Below are 19487 nucleotides of genomic sequence, written 5' to 3'. Positions count from 1 at the left end.
CACCACATTTTGCGAAATGTGGTGCTTCAATACATGAATCTCCAAGTTATAGTAAATTTTGATTTTCAATGATGTTGCCGTTTTGGATTGAAGCACCGCATCTCACGAGATGCGGTGCTTCGCACGCTCATAAAATCACTATAGCCTTGAGAATCATGTATTGAAGCACCACATTTCGCGAAATGTGGTGCTTCGCGAAAAGTGGTGCTTCAATACATGATTCTCAAACCCCAAAAGGAGTACCACATTGCGCGACATTATTGATTTTCAATAATCTCGCTGTTTTGGATTGAAGCACCGCATCTCACGAGATGCGGTGCTTCAATACATGACTCTCAAAGGCCAAACGGAGGACCACAATTCGCGAAATGAGGTGCTTCCCTACAGGGCTTGCAAACACTCAATATACTCACCAAATGAAGCACAATTTGTCAAACAACCTGAGAAGCTGATTTCTTACAATTTTTTTTGACAAGATTGAAATCTTGATGTCCAAATCACATCTTCTTGATCACGAAGTTGAAGGTATCTTTTTAAATCTGAGCAAATATAAGCCAATTTTGAAACACTATTAGGGTGTCATGATATCTTATAAGTCAATTCAATCAGATGTTCAAGCAACAAGTGAAGAGGTTGTTCAAAATCAATTGAACAACCACTTCAAAAGGCCATTGGAAGGAAAAGAGAATTGTCTTTGACGTGTAACCCTTGTGAGATAATACTCAGTTCACTCACCAACTGCCAAGATTTCAAATAGAACCAACTTGTGTTTGACCTTGTGCGAGTCAACACCTCTTCCCTCTTCCCTCTTCAGCCCACTTCAATCCGATTTTGACTCACATCCAACAACATTCTTTTGCTTTATTTAACACCCCAAACAAATATAATCATGCCACTTACACCAGCTCAGAGCCTGAGTGAGTTTTTGCTTGTCCGTTTTGGCCTGATCAGGTGCTGACCAAAGACTCAGACGATTTGATGGACTTATCGTTTGGACCCAATTTGGGGGGAGAGGGACTGGCTAATTCCCCCTCAATTGCTGTGTCTCTCCGTGATCTGAACAATCATAGACCCCTTGGTGAGTCACTCTCCTTTCTAATTCAACCCCCACCCCTTCCTAATGTTTCGCCGCACCAGGATCCCGCGAGACACGTTCTCCAGATGGGGACAGACATCGTCCTTGAACCAATAGGTCCCAGAGTCCCAATCGACGAGGGACCCTTTCCCAGAGTGAGAGGTACCCACGTGAAACTCCACCATTGGATAACCACGAGGGCATGAGCTACTCCCGACCACTTGCTGGAAGCAATCTCCAGGCATTTCAAGCTTTGTGCCAGGATGCCGGCTTGGATATTGACCATGAGTTAACCGCACAAAACCTTGCACAGGTGAATTTTGTCATTGTCTTTCCTTCCACCTATATTCAAACTGTGCTTTGCAGGTATACGGAGTGGACAATTGACACATCGCCCAATCCACGTTCCTGGCCCGTATCTTGGCGAAGCTATCCAACATGGAAAGCAAGGTAGATAGCCTCACCCTTGAGGTTGCCAACCTGAAGGACACTGTTGAAGAGGCGTTGACCACGGCTACAAACCACCCAGAGGAGGCCACTAATAGGACCAACAATGCTCCCGTTGTTTCCCAAGCTGTTTGGGTGGCAAGCAAAGAGCTCAACGTAAGCCAAAACCTAAGCATTCCACTCTGTTGAAACTGATGCAGGTTGAGGTTACAGCAACTGATTGTTGGGAAAGCGATGGAGATGATCACTAATCCCATCTTGGAGGCTTACACCGCTGTGGACACTGGTGGTCGTGGTCGTCGTGCGGGAAAAAAAATCCAGGGGGTTTGGCTGCCCCATTCCCTATTCAACACCATCAAAGTGCGTCATAAGAACTCATTTTATTAGGTATACCTTCACACAGTGACATCAATTACCCACGGTATCAGCAACATTGCAACAGTCAATCTCCAGCATGGAAAGCGGATCACCTTCCCCCCAAAAACCTAGGTATCACCGATGCAACAGCTACCAAGTTATATCACAAAGCTATCAGAAATCATTTGAAACATGTGCGTGAGAGGTATCACAAGTTGGTTAGTACTTCAATTCAAACCAATTGAGCATCGCCCTCATCCTATTTGCGCTGATATTAATCTGAAGCTTTTGACCGGCATTGACGAGTATCACAATTCCAGCCACGGAGAAGGAGACGGGGCACGTGAGGGTGAAGGCGAAGGCGAAGGAGATGGCAACAGCGAACCACGCGAAGGCGAAGGCGAATCCAGAATTGTGGTACCTTACATAGAGGATCTGATGTACTTGGTCAGTCAGTATTGGGTCAAAGTATATCTAAACCGAATCTGACATGGGTGCATTACTAGATTGCCCAAAAATTTGACACCGTTGGCAAACATGCAAACTCCGCCTCGTTGTGGGCGTCCACCTCGGGTGCTACGCGCGCCAGGCTAGCATACTTGGTCAGTGTGCTCTTTTTGGTGTCCCCCACACGTGTTCAGAAACAACTGACGCTGTAATTATCATCCCGAAGCGGCGCGAAGCAGCACGCATCTACCAAATTGGCCGAGGCTCCAGCTCTATATGGGACGCGGTTGATGGACAGCTGAACGTTTTGAGATCAAAACCGGGCAATTATTCGGTTTCGTCAGTTTTTTCTTCCTACTGTCGTGGAATCAATGTATTTGAACTGACGCGATCAAATGATGCAGGTTTTATAGCCTGGTATATGCCAAAGATAAGGAGGTTTTTACTGGTAAAACAACCTTTGTTGAGGTGAAGAAAAAATATGACTTCAAGTTGCCATCGGACGTCGAGATCATCGCTGGTATACCGCTACAAGCCACTCCTGAGTGAAGTTTCGAGGTCAATCACAGGGAAAGGGCCAGCATCGCTTGGAATTTTAATCTACCCAGCCAATTGTGAATCCGATCAAGCTATCAAATATCTTGTTTTCCAAACTGTCTTCTCTCTTTTTGCAATATGATGATGATGACCCAGATCATCATCTTTCTGTGCCTAATCGTGAGCGCATGGCTTGATCGCCATTGCCGAGTCAAATCTATATTTTGGATTGCTGAGCTGTAAACCTGGGCGGGGATGGATGGATTCAGGGCTCACGCGGCACCAGGTGCGGGTTATTCTATCGGGGCCAACCCCCCGTGACCGCCATCCGGCAGACCAATTATGGCCTTATGGCGGTTTAGCGGCGGCCTGTGGGCCGCACCACCTACCGCCAAGTGGCGGTCGACCGCTGGGACCGGTCGAAATACGGCCTTGGTGCATTTTGGAATTGACCGCCTGAAGTCGGACCCCTAAGGCGGCCTGGAGGTGGTCTCGGCCGTGCCGCGGTGTACAGCCTCGAGTCACCGGTCTTGTTCAGGTTATTGATTGATGAAAAGTCGGGCCCATCTACTGTATTGCTTTTGGGGTTCTGCAGCAAATTGATAGGTACCCCATTCCTGGCGTTCATTCACTTTCACTTGACCTTCGACTGATTCGACATCATCTCTCGTCAACTTGTACAAACCAATTTTTAGAGTTCTTAATTATGCATGCTCAGTGCTCCCTTTGCATTCTTGATGTCTTTTTTGGTTTCCATTCTTTACATGTTAAGGATTGTTATGTAGCGGGTATGGTTTCATTGCATGGTAGTGCCATTGGTTTTGGACATGGATGTATGCGTGGTGATTAATATGATGAGTGGTTTCTTTTGGTGTCGATCCAATTTCTTCTAATATTTTGAAACTTGAAAGGTCTTAAAATGCTATTTAAGGGAGTGTGCCTTATGGATAATTTCCAATTCTAGGGTGGTATGCTGTTCTGTTGACCTTTCATGTCAAAAGTATGGCATACTAGAGAGTGAGAGTTGAATTCAAATTCAGTTTACCGTGTACTTTACACTTTTTATTTTTTGATTCTCATTCTCATTCCCATCCTCATCTCATCCTCTCATCAATTATCATTCCTCATTCTCTACTACTCATCCATCAGCTCCCATCAATCTTATCCTCTTCAACTTGTCTCAAGTTGACTTCTTTCAATTTAAAAGTAAATGATCTTTTGAAATCTCGTCCCTCATTCTTTGGCTTCAACTTCAATCTCAGTTCTTTTCTCTTTCTTTATCGTCTTCCAGTATCTCATTGGTTAGTCTCTTTCATTTCTTTTATTCCTCATTCTCTTTCTTCTACTAACCTCCTTTGCAATGGGTTAACTAATCTAACTTGATCTTGACAGATACCTTCGCATTCTCACGACTATTCTAACTTTCAACTCGATCGTCGATAGCTGAGCTACCTGGACCATCTCTCAGTCTCACTAGCCGCATTGTCGCTCTCAACCGCATTGTTGGCGTCTAGCCTGGGTCCTGGCTATCTTCTTCACACTTTAGAACTTCTTAAATGTTGGTAGGACTCTTCTTTCGCCTTTTTTTCTCACTGATGAAGCGCGTATCAGACCAGGCAAGCTTGGGTTCAAACTCAAATACGTCAACATGAGACATGGTTACATGCCGGGTAACTTATGTACTGCATCTGGCGATCGATCATCATGGGGCTGGAGGGCTTTTCGATCGATCTTCTCTTATGTTTCTAGTGTGATCATGTTGGGATAGCTTGAAAGTTGAGGTCATGTCATCGATTTTCCTTACCTGTTGTCAGGTTGCATATGGTTGCACATACTTTTTTGGTTCACAGCAGCAGACCAAACCCCGCCTCCAGCCTATCCGTTCAATCGCTCTCGTCTTGGCCTTTGGTCCATATGCGTGCTATCAAGCGTATCATATCCCGCATCTCACATCTATTTTTTGTGGTATCACATATCCTAGTGGCGTCAATCTGCACCGAAACGCTTAGTAGTTGGTTGCTGCCCTGGTATACGAGACATCCAACCTATCATTTTTCTTGGCCTCGCGCCTCAGTTCAAGTTGGCTGGGATTGGTGCCGCAGCTCCTAATTTGCCACTCTTTCTATCAATTTACCTCTGACAAGCCGCCTGTGTTTGATTCTCCTCTAGAACAAGCTTTGTTTTGAGAAAGAATTTGCTGACGATTGCGTTTCCCCTGGTCTCTGTTGTGGATGGTAATTTTATCTCTGGCGCTACTCCTGGATCTTTACTGCACTCAGTCTATTTGGTCCGATCCCAGCTTTTTGAGTCTGCGTTGAAGCCTTCGCCATCGGTTGGCATACTGTCACACCGTAAGTTGAATATCACCTCGACTCGACTCTCAGCTCGTAATGTCCACACAAACCCACGGCGCTACAATCGGATTACCATGTATTCAAACGAACGAACGCGACCTGCCATTCTACCCTGGCTATGTATCTGGTCCAACCCAGCAATCCCAAACTGGAGCTACGAGCAGGAGCATCGCACCGCCAATTGGTGCCGATTGCGGTTCAGAGGATCACAATGGCGCTCTGTCTCGAAACCGGTCTCATATCGACTCCAACTATGTCCAGCAACCCTTTTCAAACGCACATGCTTTTTTTCCCGAAAAACAGGTGGACTACAACCCATATATGCATCCCGAAGGCTCTTATGACCCCCCTCTTCCGGATGGATCTACCTCTTCTACTCCCGGGACAACGAATCACACTTTACCTGGCATCCTTCACGAGCGACCCTCGCAATTACGAACCAGTCAAGCCTCTGATTGTTTCGGTCCTCCGGTCTCATCCCAGCAACTCAACGAAAACACATGCTCTCCCAGCACCTTTTTTGCGACTCACAAAGCGCACCGCTCATTCCGGGGTGTTGTCGAGAAGTTTCACCAAAATTCAGATAATGGCTCAGGTGCTGCAATCCATGAAAGTGCGGACTGGCATACATGGAATCCTAGCTCCAAAGAGGCTTTCACTAACGCGCTCAAGCCGAACAATCCTTCGGCAAGCAACCGAGATCTGACAGCGTCCCGACACCCAGCCCAATATCCAAGTCAGGCAGAGCCTCAAGAAATGCCCGCACCTTACATTACTCGATCCCAAGTTCACCGTCTTGCCGAAGCCCGCCAGGACCCCACCCGAAATCAGGCTGCGCACGTGCCTTCCAACTCCGGCACAAGATCGCCTTTTCAACATCAATCGCCTTCTCACCCCCATCTACCAACGACATCGCGCCCTAAATCAAGCATCAAAACACGATCCAGTCAGTCTTCTAATGTCGCTACCGCCGAACCCATAAATAATTCAAATGGCCAAACACGTGGAAGTGGAGAAAGATACAATAAGGACCCTGGCGAACTTAAGATAGACATTCATCTTTCTGGTCCAGAACGCACCAATGATGGTTTGCCGAGTAACAGTCACCATCTCCTAAATAGCCCCGAGAACAACTCGTATCGAGTGTCATCGACCACACAGACGTTCCAGAATCGAGAGTCGGTGCCCCAGAATGCCAAACCGACACGAGAACGTGGCACCTCCGCTGCTTTGCGTCAATCAGTTGATCAACCTTACGAACAGGCTGCATCGAATCCCCGGCAGTCCAATTCGACATTCGCAGGGACGAGAACGCATCTTAACCGCAATCGACATGGTCCAGCTGAAGAAGTACGACCCCACCCAGATGACGCAGCATCGCTCCTATTGGCTCTTTCCCGGAGCGACGAGGCCAAACATGGAATGGCTCTTCGTCGAGGGCGGGGTAGTGCCCCTCGAAATGGAACGTCCCAACCAGATTCATCAACGACCCAGGTTTCATCCGATAAGCCTGCTGCCCCATCAACCCCAAGTGGGCGAAGATACCGGACGCGTAGTCAAATTCATGACGAATTTCCCCCTGTAGATCATGGTCATCATCCGAGCCACCCATCTACGATCGACCCAGGTGAGTAAACTGAATTTGGAATGGCACTTGTGGCGTTCATCTGACAAAGTATTTGACTCTGTAGCATCTGCTCCCATCTACGCCACGAGAGCTCGGGGCGCAAAAGCCGGGCAATCACACCCTCACCATCTGGGTCATGGTCTCCCGCCATTGCCTGATGCAGATCATTATCTCCCGCATCTCTCTGTTTCAGGATCGACCGCTGCATCCACCTGTACGTCACAATCGGTCGATGATGGTCACTCAATCGCCGTTCAAGCACATGAGAATTTCATGGGTCATAATTCATCTTATCAACCTCAGAACAGAGGTCGAGCCCGCATTTCCGATTGTTCAACTACTCCCAGTGTGATGACTACAGGCACAGTCACGTCGAACTCGACCACATTTACCGGTGCTGTCGACGATGACGCTAGGAGTTGCTTTTCCATTTCAACTCAAGCGACCAGTCTTGCCTCTCCTGCCGAACATCTCACACAGCGAAGGTTTTTTCCCCCAGAAGTACCGATCGACCCACATTTCCCGCGTCTGTATCGAGCGTTCTATGTATCAAGCGCCTTTGGAGAACGAGAGATGATGAGATCAGAAGCCGAACGAAGTGGAATCGTGATCCCAAAAGAACCACCCAATGGTGTATATAACTCACCTGCTCATGGACATCTTGATCTCTATACGCCGAGGTTTGTGAAAGGTGTAGGAAGTGAAAAGGTTGGATTGTGTTGTATCTGCGCGGAACCTCGACAGAGAGGGGGTGAAGACCTTCAGTTATGGTTAAAAATGAAAGTTAGCAGTTATTCATATCACTTGGGGTTCTTTCATGGCATCAACAATGCCAATGGACTACCCTTCTCACCACCGGTCGAGATCCGATTGACGAAACGTGGTCAAGTAGCGGCCAACGAAAAGTCTGAATTGAAGGAAGGACGATGCCATCAGGTGAATTAGTTTCATGAATTTCTCAACTTGGGTGGGGCTTCTACTGATCATATGGTACAATTTTGGATCTTCCTGATGCGTAAACCACAGTGCGATAAATGGATTGCGATGGAAGGAGTGAAGTTGCAGGAAGTGAAGGTGCCTGAGTTGTTTTGGTGGAAACACGCTAAAAGGCAAGTCTTTTTCTTGGTTTTCCTTATGTCCACTGTCTTCTCTCTCCAATGACCCAAAGAGGCAAGAATACTAATGTTTACAGAGCCAACCTGTTGGGATCTTAGTTGTCACAAATCTCGCCTTGCGGGAGAATGTCATGTACACGTTGAGGATGACCTTTTTGATCTGGTCACCAATCAAAGAGGAGCTCAAGCACCATTGTCCTCGGGCTCGACTGGTTCAAAAGGCTATCAGTTTCCTACACCCTATCAATTCTCACAGAACAATTGTAATGGGACTGCATCCCCTGCTCTCACCGTTGCATCTGGTGGGGGCGGAAGTGTGAGCGGAAGTGGGAATCGAATCCATCCATCCGTGGCCGCTCAGCGAGCAAGTGCCGGACGGGTCTATAAGCGTAAGGCTAGCAATAGTAGTTTGATCGGTGGAGGAACAGCGATGAAAGAAAGTTATTCGCCTCACTCTGTTGGTTTTACACCTAGTACTAGCTCAACTTTTAATCTTTTAAACCATCATCAACAAGCTCAATCACCTACACCTCAACCCTCGTATGAAAATACATTTCCGGTAAGAAAGACACGTCGGACGAATGCTATGAAGCCAAGCAATCGGACCACATCGGCTCAGTATGAGTCTGGATCGTAGAAACAAAAGATTATATATATGAAAAAAAGATACACCAGAAATAAAGAATATATATATAAAAGATGTACTTGAAGGTTAAGTAACCTTCCAAGCGTCAGAAAGGTGTAGATTATATTTAATGAGTAGGAGCTTTGGTGTGTGGTTGAAGAGAGAAAGAGAGAGGGTAAAAAAAATGCACAATGTCATCATCATTTGATGTGCGCGCCGTTTACGTACAGATTTGAACTGAGTGAAGAAAGTTGCAAGCAGTGTATACTTTAAGGCATATAAAATGAAATAAAACCATGTTTCATGACTTGTGTTGCCGTGTCCCTCTTGAGACTGATGATCATCAAGTCTTGGATTGAATGAGGCAAAGGAAGTCAAAGCTACTGACTCGCCAGGATTATGCTTCATTTCTACATACAACTTAATGATGATATTGCTTGAGCAGTCGATCAAAAACAGGTGTGTATGTAATCGAATTGCACAGTCCTCAGCAAGCCCTGCTCCCCGGGCAAAGGATTCTCGGGTGCGTACAGACCCGAGTACCTGTCCGGGGCTTTTATCGATCATGAAACTGGGAAGCAGAAGACCAAGGACTGATCAGCTCGAGGCATTTGCTCAGCATTTATTAACAAACCATCATCAAAATCAAAAATGTCATCAAATCAAAAGAAAAGAACTAAAAACGATCAAGATCAAGCTCATTCATCTGCTAAAAGAAACAAACCGTAAGCTATCATCTCAAAACTAAATGATATCATTTCAATAAACTAATCAATTCTTTCAATTTCCATCACTAGTTCATCTGTTAGTTCTACTCTCATTTAAAAAATAACAATCAATCTATCAAGTTCCACTCACTCTACTTTTGTTTTAAAATTAAAACTCATTCGGTTTAGTCTACTCTTTCTTTCCTTCCACCTAAAGGCGATTTATCCGATTTGGCTAGTCAACCAGTTCATCAACTTCAACAACAACAATATCAAGTTTCAAATGGAGCTCCTTCAAAGGTCGCTGTGAGTTAATCTTTAATCCAAAATCCACATTAGATGTTATCCAAACTCATGACACTCATATCAAACTACTCAAGTCCGCCGAGGAAATCGCTCGAAAGCGTGCAGAGATCGCGGCCAAATTTGCGTCTTTCAAAAACCCGTCTGCTTCACTCAATCGTCCTCAAGCTGGTCTAGCCTCCACTATTGTTCCTATTGGTTCAACTCCGATGTTATCGGCTCCTAATATCGATCCAAACTTGGCCAAAAAAGTTGCAGAGGCGCGAAAGACAGTAGAGGAATTGGCTGCGAAGGCAAAGAATCCGTATCTAGTTTGTTATTCAATTTGCAATCACTCATAATCTTTTTATTTTGATGCTCATGAACTTTTTTGGATCCTGATTAGTCTCATCCATCTGCACCTGCCGAGCCCATCGGATCTGGTGCAACAAGTGGTGTTCATCCACTCTTGATGGCACAAGACCCATCAAGCTCATCTACTTCTTCTGGTCTCAAAAATCGTTACAAGCCTATGGTACCCAAATTTGCCACAGTCAAAGTTTCGTACACGCTTTCATCTCACTTTTCATTTCGCTTCACGTGTTGATTTCAAATTGATAACTGACAACCTTTTTCTTGACTTAGGCCAATGCAAGACCTTCACTTCCATCTACAGCTTCTTCTTCAAAACCAGATTTATCAGAAGCCTTACTAGTAGATGAAGAAGCAGTCGATCAAAGATCTAATCCACATTTCGATCGATCACTTGCTGGTCCACTTGGTGATCCATCAGGAGTACATCGAGCTAGACCTGTTAGAGCATTGAGGTTTAATCCAAAAGGAAAATTTGTTAGATTGGCTGAACAAATTAGATCTGAGGCTAGATTAGAAGAACTTAAGAAACGGATTGCTGAGAGTTCTAGGAAAGCTGGGCTGGATGGAGAAATCGAAGCTGTTGAAAAACAAGTTAGGGTAGGCTAATTCATCAGTTGATCTTTATTCTAACCTCAACTTTCTCCTGCTTTCTTTTCTTGTTAACTCTGATGCATTTTTTCCATTGATCAGAGACCGGCACCACCAGATTGTGAATGGTGGGATGAAGATTATCTACCGAATCGAACATATGATGATTTAGAAAGTGGAGAAGCATCCAAACTAATCAGATCATCAGAAGATTCGCCCATCACACTTTATATTCAACATCCAATCCAACTTCCAGGACCAGGTGATCGAAATAAAGTGGAACTTAAACCACTTAAACTTACGAAAGCTGAACAAAAGAAGATGAGAAGACAAAGAAGAATGGCAGAGTTACAGGATAAACAAGATCGACAACGAATGGGTTTACTTCCTCCTGATCCTCCAAAAGGTAAATCTTATTATATTTCTTTTTCCGTTTCATCCTTTAGAATCTCCAGGCTAAAGGAGATTTGTCTTACATTTTTGGTTTTCGTTTTTGATTAGTTAAACTTTCGAATATGATGAAAGTTTTAACTTCAGATGCAGTAGCAGATCCAACTAAGATTGAAGCAAGAGTAAGAAGAGAAATGTTGCAAAGACGAAAAGCGCATGAAAAAGCCAATGAATCAAGACAACTGACAGATGAACAAAGAAAAGAAAAGATTGAAAAGAAGAGGGAAGTAGATGAGACGCGTGGGATTTTTACAAGTGTCTATAAGTTTGTGATCTTCTTCTTTGAGTGACTTTAAAAGACTGATGAAGTAGAAACTGAGAAATGTTTGATTTTTTTTACATAGGATCAAGTATCTTACTAATCCTGCACACAGGTTTAAAGTTCGAAAGAATGCAGAACAACATGGTTTAACAGGAGTCTTAATCTTTAATCCACGTTTCGCCTTAGTAGTAGTCGAAGGAGGATCGAAAGGGATTCGAGCATATAAACATTTAATGTTAAATCGAATAGATTGGACAGAAGAACCAAGAGCGAGATCACCGACAAATATCAATGGGAATGAAGAAAAAGGTGAAAAAGGAGAAGGAGAAGGAGGTGAAGAGGAAGGCGTTCCGATCAGTTTGGCTGATAATAAGTGCGAAATGATTTGGGAAGGTGAAGGTAGAGAAAGAAGTTTTAAAGAGTTTAGACCTAAGAATTGTCCTTCGGATTCGATTGCAAAAGAGTTTTTGGGATCTAAACTTGGGTTTTGGTGAGTTGATCTTAATTTTTCATGTCTTCTTTTTTGCAGTTTATCTTGTAAGATGTAGTTGAGATTAATTCATTTGATTTTTTTCGGTTGAAGGGATGTGGCTAAGAAATGGGGAGAAGATACGGTTGGATGATGAATGATTTGTTCAATGTTTGTTGGGAGTGAGATTGTGATCATCAAATATTATGATGGAGAGAAATCGAAAACTTTGGAAGAAATGGATCAGAGCTGAATAGAATGATTGATCCAGGATTTGTAGAGATTTGGTGTTAAGACTAAGACATTCAATTGTGACTTTGTGACTTTGTATGTTATACTTTGATTAGACTTGATAATCAGCGGGTTGAGTGTAGTGATGTGGAACAAATTGAATCATTGCATTAACCTGGAATAAATGAAACGTACACTTGAAAAATGATTTGTTTGAAGTCTTTTGTAAATTTCATGAATTTTGAATTGACAAAAATCAAATAGATTGTGCACAATAGGGATTTTGTATCCTTTCAGAATGTAATCGCTGAGATGAATTTGTTTGAGCTCAGTGACCCTTGATTTAAAGAAGTTCATATGTTACTGGTATGTATTTAAAGCTTATGAGTTTTGAGGTCTGGTGATAATTACAAAGAAAGTTATATTTACCACTCTGAACAATTTAAATACATTTTTTAACACAAAACCTGATTTGGTGTAAGGGTGAATCAATCTAGGCAAGATATGCACTTTGAAGTTTGTATCTATAGAAATATCATTCTGCAGACAGGCATATTTGAAAACTCCACAGCTCTTTTTGAAAAGTGTGAGGTTCTGTCAATTGAAGGTTTCAAGAGAAAGTCATGCCAGGTTTCATGTGGATTTCAAAGATAACTGTGGTGCCTGTAATATACTGATACTGTTCAATTCTCAAAACTGACTGTTTGCTCAAACAAATTACAATTCTTGATCAATCAATGATTTGGTTCCTAAGAATTTTGCATCCCCTTCTATGCCAACTCTAGTCAATCAGGCTGAGATAAATTAAGATATCCTTAGGCCATATCTTTCCTGCTGAGAAATAGACGGAGGAGTGCCCGTTGTTAAACTGATTGTACCCCCTATTGAAGGATATCTTGTTGATAGAGCAGTTTGCAGATAATTTTAAATAACCAAATTCTCATCAAACCTTCAGCAAACCTTCAGTAAACATGGAATGCAGCAACAAGGCGCGCAACTATCTACCGACAATCAAGGAAAGATTTATTTATCAGGCAAGCTTGAAAATTTTAACTCCCACTTGATAAACGGCTGTGTTTCCTTGCGTCCCTCAGTGTTAGTGGTTTCCTCTCCCGGTGTCTCGCCTCAAAGTTTCGGATCGAACGAGGTCCATCAAGCTTTTTTGTCAAGGTTTTTTTAATTCAAGAGATGATGAGATCTCAGTTTCAGTATCTGATCAGCGTAGATGTGCTCGGCTATGATGGTGATCAAGAAGTCAGATGGCGTAAATGTTCCATCTGCGTTATATGATCAGCTGCAGAACACACCCGCACAACAGACTCTTGGCGATTGATTTTGCACCAAGTTGGACGCGAAGAAGAATTGGACCGGTAATTCACCTGACTGACAGCACTGGTGACGCAACAAATGAAGAGGACAGTATCTGACTGTGTGTTTCACACTTTGTGGAGGGGTTGAAACAGTTGTGCGGGGGAGGGTGCTGTGAATTGACCGGCGTGTTTGACGAGGCGAACAATTTATAAAAAGCTCGCCAACTTATCGTTTACGGACCCTTTGATTCATCCTACCAAGTTTGCCCCATGGCCACACACACCAAACATGTGCTGTGGACCTTCACCAATCATACTTTTCTCTCGCTTCGCCGCTGCACGGTTTGTGATCCTGATCCAATCTGCATCGATCGATACCTTGACGAGGCGTCCAACATTGCCCTAAGGCTACATCTTGTACATACTGACGTTTTTCTGAGATCCGGTCGAGGCTGAGCAACTGCAATACTGGATGATGATACCTAGCTTGTAACTTGCTCACTGAGCAGCCAAATCACTCCAAACGCTGCGAGCCCCACTTGATAAATTTGCTGCAACTCCAAGCAGACAGCTAGGTTAAGATGCGGATTGAAACTGGCTGAAGCAATGAGTTGATGTAGTGTTTCAGCTCAGTTATAGTCCGATTCGAGCCAGTGTAAGTCTAGAGACCACTGCGAATAGATCCATGCTTTGGTATCAGCATTCCATCACCTGTTCAACTCTTTGCCCCTCCTCGCATCATTTTCAACCTTGGCTTATTTGTCGCACAAGTACCAGAACCATTCGACATACCCTCACATCGACGTGCTACCTACAGAGTGTTCCGCTGGATTTATCGGAGGGACCAAACCCCTCGTTTGCGATTCCACAGTGTCTACTGTCTATCGGAACTATTGGGACTAGCCAGCATCCAAATTTATTTACAGCAGTTTTCTAGAAGTCATGTCTCGACTCTCACTAAATACCGCACCTGACTTGACTTGTGTCACTTCTTTGTCCGATTCGTCGTCCCTCAACGTCTACCACGCTGTCCACAGCTTCCTAAGGTCCAAGACTGAAGTATGCATTTTGATTTTCATGAGCAGTGTCACATTCTCTCCCGTCGTTTGATCGAGATATCTGAGCAGACCTCTGATCATCTTCTATGCTGAAACACTGATAGCCTCCAAGCAATCCCAAATGGGCGCGGGCCATTTTGATCACTATGTTGCTCGCACATATCATGTAAGTCTTCTCTGTTTAGCTTTGGGTAAGACTTCCTGATGGTATATTGATGGATAATTCCATCAACCAGTATGCTCCTACTGGCCTCATCTGTGCTCTTGCTTCGGATTCTAAGCAAGAAATTTACCTTGGCATCTATCACTCGGCGTAAGTCTTGCATTACAAACCCGAAGCAACGCAAGAACAGATTTTGCTCATCGGGAAACTATCACCCTTTCTTCACAATCGTTTCCATCGACGGCTTATGATCCAACAATCTTCTGGTGCAATCGGATCGACACTAACACAAGACGGGGTACTGAGACCAAATGCAACCGGCTGCGTCACCCTGTGCTGCATACTTTATGATATTTGTATGTCCAAATTGTTTTAGTTGAGAATTTGGCTGTGTACATTGATCGGAGAGCTTCATTCACTCACGGAACTTCTTTCTTTTGACACTTTAAAAGTTGCCGTCACTGGTCTAGGAATGCAGCTAGCGATTGATTATGGTATCAGTAATCCAGCAGCAAAGGTGCACATACCTGGAATAAAGTATGTCATTGTCTGGATTGGAGTTTGGTGAGTTCTTTCGCCTACGACCGTCGCAAAGGAAGGTATCCAGTATTGGCACTGATCAAATCGGCGACTTTCAGGTGCTTCTGTTGGAGTACAGCCTGTCAATATATATGCGCACGATGGGATCCGCCCTGGCAGTCCAATTCAATGGATCGCAAGCTCAACATTGTCCCCTTACCAGTTGTGATGATGCTCAATGTCATGTCCGTTGGACTGGCCATCATTGGTGTAGCGCGTGAGTAGCAGTGGGCTTCTGGTGTATGGATCTTCACATATAGAGTTGTTCTGATCAAGTAACTTTGCGAATTGCAGTTATCATGACGGTCTTCTCGTTGGCCAATTATCAGTACATACAACTGTCGGATGCAGTGAACTACATTGAAAAATCTCTTGCCGACAAATCTCTCGGTCATGATGCTCAGACTTATGAAGTATTGTCAAACTTTCCCAATATGCCATTAAAAAAGCTGGATCATCTCATTGTGAGTAATTTAAGCTTCTTTATCAGTGAGATCACTAAGCAAATCACTGAAGTTTACTCTCCATAGCATCGGTTTTCCTCTTGGCTAAAGATCAGGATATTTGTTTGTTTGGCACTCAACAGTACTCTTCTACTGGTTCGTAAACATTTCGTACATCATGCACACGTTTAGAAACCTAAAGCTCATAATGCGAAACATCCGCTATTCAGGTTTATTCGCCCTTTATCATCTTCACATACATTCAATTGAAGCAATATCGTAAATTTGCCCCAAAAGACTGGTATGAGAGTAAGAAGGGACCTCAAAAACATCAATCAAAGATGACAAGAGGCACTCGAATCGATTGTCGCAAAGAAATGCGCACTCTACTAGTTACCGCTGGTACCATTTATTCGGTTTTGATCGTGGAATGGCCTCTGCTAGTATGGGAAGTGAGTTACACACCAGCCACCGGCCTCGCGTTGATGTTTAACTTACAAAGTCTTCATACACTTGACGTTCATTCAGTATCTACATATATCGGCTGGCCATTGCCAGTCTGGAGAAGGGCTCGTGATCCGGGAGATGGTTTGTTGGGTGCTGAACATCCCATTAATTTTCTGCACTACAAAGAAACTAACTTGAAGTGACTTTGCCAGGCATCAGATGTGATCGTATCTATCATAGGGAATTTGTAAGGATCTTCCGCTCTCGAGATGTCTCCTGCTCAAATGGCTAACAGTAAAATTTGAACACATTTTCCCTATTCTTTGTTTCATTGCACTTGCTAGGGTCATTGGTGCAACGCTAGCTCAGACTATCCGTCTCATCCAACCTAATCCTTGGTCAATACGACGTTCCATTCAAAACAGATTTTCAAGACAGCCACCTCCACAGATCATAGAACCAGACAACACCCAGCCTCCTGTCCGAGAGCTCACAGTGAGCGTTCTGCAGGTAACCGAATCACAGGCGTCGGAGCAGTTGGACCAACCCAACTTTGATATTCTTCAAACCTGGGCCCAACGAAAAGCTCAATCCCAACTTCATGTTGATAAGGAAGACAAAGCAATGGAAATGGATCTACTCGATACGTCCGGATATCAACGTCACGATCTCTCTTAAGGCTCTCTTCTTCTGGACTCCCTTCATTCCCTCTATGTATTATTCTCTCGTCTTAAGGGCCCACTTCTTACATGTACTCTGAGCTGCGTATTCTTCGAACCTATAATTTTAGGCTTTAGTTAGATGCCTAAGATCAACTTGAGTGTTTATATGTTTATATCTTCTTGGTTATTGTTCATAGGTATTTTCATTCATTGGGGTAAGCTGGCATTATGTTTTGTTCTTATATTTACTATATACTTTTATTTATTCTCTGAGGTATCAAATCTGTTTATCAATTTCAAGACGGACGATTATTATTTCTTTGGCATTTTTATGGTTTTATAGGTCTCTCTCATGTTTCAAGTTTTATATTTTATATACACTGTAGTCAATCTTCCTATTTTTCATTGAAAAGTAAAAAACTCACGAGTCAAATATGGATTTGTACATGTACCTTTCTCTACCGGAGAAAAAAGGACCGGAACACTATGTCTCTCTGACCTCATATAAAGCAGCAAGAGCTGAGCGGATTTGTTACATGGTGCACTCGTCTATATATATCCATTTTTATCAAAGCTGTGTCACCTTTGGGTATGCAGATAAATTGGTACAACAAAGCAACTATTGCGTGTGCTCTCTTGTCTTTTGTCTCGAGACTTTGTATCTATATTTGATGTCACATCAAAATGCCATAGCATTCGGCAAAGTGAAGTAACTGGGATGTTTACCACCACTGGATAGGGAATGTGAAAATCATTATCGGAAGCTTCTGCTTGAATAACTTGGGCCAATATATTTCTGCACACTTGCATTTATTTGTGACGGTTGTGACTCTCGTGGTGGGCGTGGCGTGAAAAGCGCGCCTTTGAGGCGCGCCCGGGCGTAGGCGTGAGGGCGCGCCCCAAAAGTTGAAATATGGGGTGGGCGCGCCCTTTCAGCCTGTTCTGCCGTTTTCGGGCTTTCTCGCTGTTTTCTTACACCCCACCACCTCCATTCATGCCAAAGGACAATACCGAGACACCATCTGAGTGGATCTCACCAACTGTAAACTTTGGAAACTGATGGAAAGGTTCCCTTATGTCGAAAAAATCAACACGGCACCAAAAACCGCAGGCTTGCTCAATGCCAGTATTGTAAAGTTACAATATTCAATTTTGAAAATTTCCATTGTTCTCCATCCAAGTAATAAATATCTGCAAGAATTTATCCTCAGGCTTCCCCTTGCAACACTTTTGACAGTTTTTTTGTTCCTTTTTGATTTTTTTTGATTTTTTTTAATTTTTTCCATTTTTTTTGATTTTACATACTCAAAAGGCGCGCCCTTGACGCCCCCACTATAGGCGCGCCTTTGAAAAGATTTAGAAGGCGCGCTGGGCGCGCCCTAAATCCAAACCTCGCGCCCACCACGAGAGTTGTGACCTTCCATGATGATAGGGCGGCGCAGGGCGGCACTGCCTGGCCATCAAGGTCAATGCGCGATACTATCCGAGGGGATCTGATCGGAATAGACTCGCTTGCGGGTTTATGACCGAGACCCGGATCTGTGGGCTTCGGTCGGAGTCCCGCCGAATGTCAAAGTCACATGAAACCTAACCCTATTCCAGTGACAAACGCTCATCTTGCGGTACCGAGTGATGGCCAGTGCAGCATGATGGCGCCCACCGATTGAGAGAGCCCCTCCACAGGTAAACGATTTTCAATTATTTCGCGTGAGTACCAAGAATCTGAGGAAACTGCCGGTTGGCATTGAAGCTAATATCTTCTTCGCACGTATCAGTATTTTTCCTCTTTTCTTTCTAATCCGGCCAACATGAAGGATATCTACAAAGACGAGGAGTTGATTGTTCCGGAAGGTGTCAAGGTCGCCATCAAGGCCCGACAGATCACCGTGGAGGGCCCAAGGGGAAAGCTTGTCAAGGTAAGTTTGTGTTCAAGTCAATCGTCCCGAAAGCCTTTGCTGATGATATCATGATCCACTCGTTTTCAGCATGTTAAACACATCAACATGGACCTCAAGCTTCTCCAGACCTCAAAAGGTTTCGTTGTTAAATTTGTTGTCTGGCACGGTGGGCGTAAACACGTTGCCTGTCTTCGTACCGTCAAGTCATTGGTTGAAAACGTCAGTCGAGTGAAATACGCAATCCACAACTCACTCAGCACTCACTTCCGTGATGTTGTCCATAGATGATTACCGGTGTCACCAAAGGTTTCTTGTACAAGATGCGATCTGTCTACGCACATTTCCCAATCAACATCATCATTGCCGATGATGCTAAATCAGTCGAGATCCGAAATTTCTTGGGTGAGAAGCGAGTGCGACAAGTTCCTATGTTGGATGGTGTCACTGTGGCTGAGAGCAAGAACCAAAAGGATGAAATCACCCTCGAAGGTTGGTCACCAGCTCACAATCCAGCAGCGGCTTTTTATTCCTTTCGAGTACCGTTGTCTTACAATGTACCCCAATTTTCTCAATTTCCTAGGACTCGACCTCGACAAAGTCTCCCAATCCGCTGCCTCAATCCACACTTCATGTCTGGTCAAGAACAAAGATATCCGAAAGTTCCTTGATGGTACGTTTGGTTACCCATTTCGATCATCGTATCTTTATTCACCCATCTTGTTCTTCACAGGTATCTACGTGTCTGAACGGACAACGATCAACACGGATGAGTAAGGTATTCTATGACGGTCATCTTTCTCACCTCAATATCGGATTGCCAGCCGCTCACAGGCCACTTCATAGAGCCGGCGTTGGGTCTTTCCTGGAGATAGCCTATTCAAAACTATGCAATGAATTATTCTCACATGCGCTGGTGTTCTGCCTCGGTGTCCAGTCATCCTCCAGCTTTTAAGTCAAGTATCTGCGCTCTCATACTCCC

At 44.1% G+C, this 19487-nt stretch overlaps 5 protein-coding genes across 5 annotated transcripts; all 5 read left to right on the top strand.

The window, feature by feature from the left end:
• Positions 1 to 889: 889 nt before the first annotated feature.
• On the top strand, positions 890 to 2875 carry MELLADRAFT_84794 (uncharacterized protein; the record flags this gene model as incomplete). Its single annotated transcript, XM_007408104.1, has 11 exons — positions 890 to 917; positions 965 to 1078; positions 1172 to 1230; positions 1275 to 1388; positions 1505 to 1678; positions 1736 to 1882; positions 1951 to 2097; positions 2165 to 2326; positions 2386 to 2481; positions 2553 to 2665; positions 2731 to 2875. 11 exons carry the CDS (start codon positions 890 to 892, stop codon positions 2873 to 2875), a joined length of 1299 nt encoding a protein of 432 aa, XP_007408166.1.
• A 1022-nt stretch (positions 2876 to 3897) lies between these two features.
• On the top strand, positions 3898 to 8890 carry MELLADRAFT_77369 (uncharacterized protein; the record flags this gene model as incomplete). Its single annotated transcript, XM_007408105.1, has 6 exons — positions 3898 to 4164; positions 4256 to 4421; positions 5143 to 6844; positions 6909 to 7780; positions 7871 to 7953; positions 8059 to 8890. 4 exons carry the CDS (start codon positions 5254 to 5256, stop codon positions 8594 to 8596), a joined length of 3084 nt encoding a protein of 1027 aa, XP_007408167.1.
• A 321-nt stretch (positions 8891 to 9211) lies between these two features.
• MELLADRAFT_116022 (uncharacterized protein) lies at positions 9212 to 12199 on the top strand (the record flags this gene model as incomplete). Its single annotated transcript, XM_007408106.1, has 10 exons — positions 9212 to 9309; positions 9382 to 9388; positions 9481 to 9597; positions 9672 to 9905; positions 9980 to 10132; positions 10219 to 10545; positions 10639 to 10942; positions 11038 to 11251; positions 11331 to 11738; positions 11832 to 12199. 10 exons carry the CDS (start codon positions 9236 to 9238, stop codon positions 11869 to 11871), a joined length of 1878 nt encoding a protein of 625 aa, XP_007408168.1.
• A 1329-nt stretch (positions 12200 to 13528) lies between these two features.
• MELLADRAFT_105031 (Hypothetical protein) lies at positions 13529 to 16626 on the top strand (the record flags this gene model as incomplete). The annotated part of the gene is made up of 10 exons (XM_007408107.1): positions 13529 to 13675; positions 13887 to 13913; positions 14421 to 14482; positions 14553 to 14629; positions 14932 to 15043; positions 15118 to 15275; positions 15353 to 15522; positions 15732 to 15953; positions 16030 to 16089; positions 16189 to 16626. 10 exons carry the CDS (start codon positions 13529 to 13531, stop codon positions 16624 to 16626), a joined length of 1473 nt encoding a protein of 490 aa, XP_007408169.1.
• Positions 16627 to 18418: 1792 nt separating this feature from the next.
• MELLADRAFT_61894 (uncharacterized protein) lies at positions 18419 to 19282 on the top strand (the record flags this gene model as incomplete). The annotated part of the gene is made up of 5 exons (XM_007408108.1): positions 18419 to 18526; positions 18596 to 18727; positions 18793 to 18997; positions 19089 to 19178; positions 19239 to 19282. The coding sequence occupies 5 exons, from the start codon at positions 18419 to 18421 to the stop codon at positions 19280 to 19282; spliced, it is 579 nt and encodes a 192-aa protein (XP_007408170.1).
• Positions 19283 to 19487: the final 205 nt, after the last annotated feature.

This window comes from Melampsora larici-populina (genome assembly GCF_000204055.1).
Source record: "Melampsora larici-populina 98AG31 unplaced genomic scaffold MELLAscaffold_11, whole genome shotgun sequence".
NCBI lineage: Eukaryota > Fungi > Basidiomycota > Pucciniomycetes > Pucciniales > Melampsoraceae > Melampsora > Melampsora laricis-populina.
The sequence above is the reverse complement of the archived record's forward strand: the minus strand, read 5'-3'. Positions and strand labels throughout refer to the sequence as shown.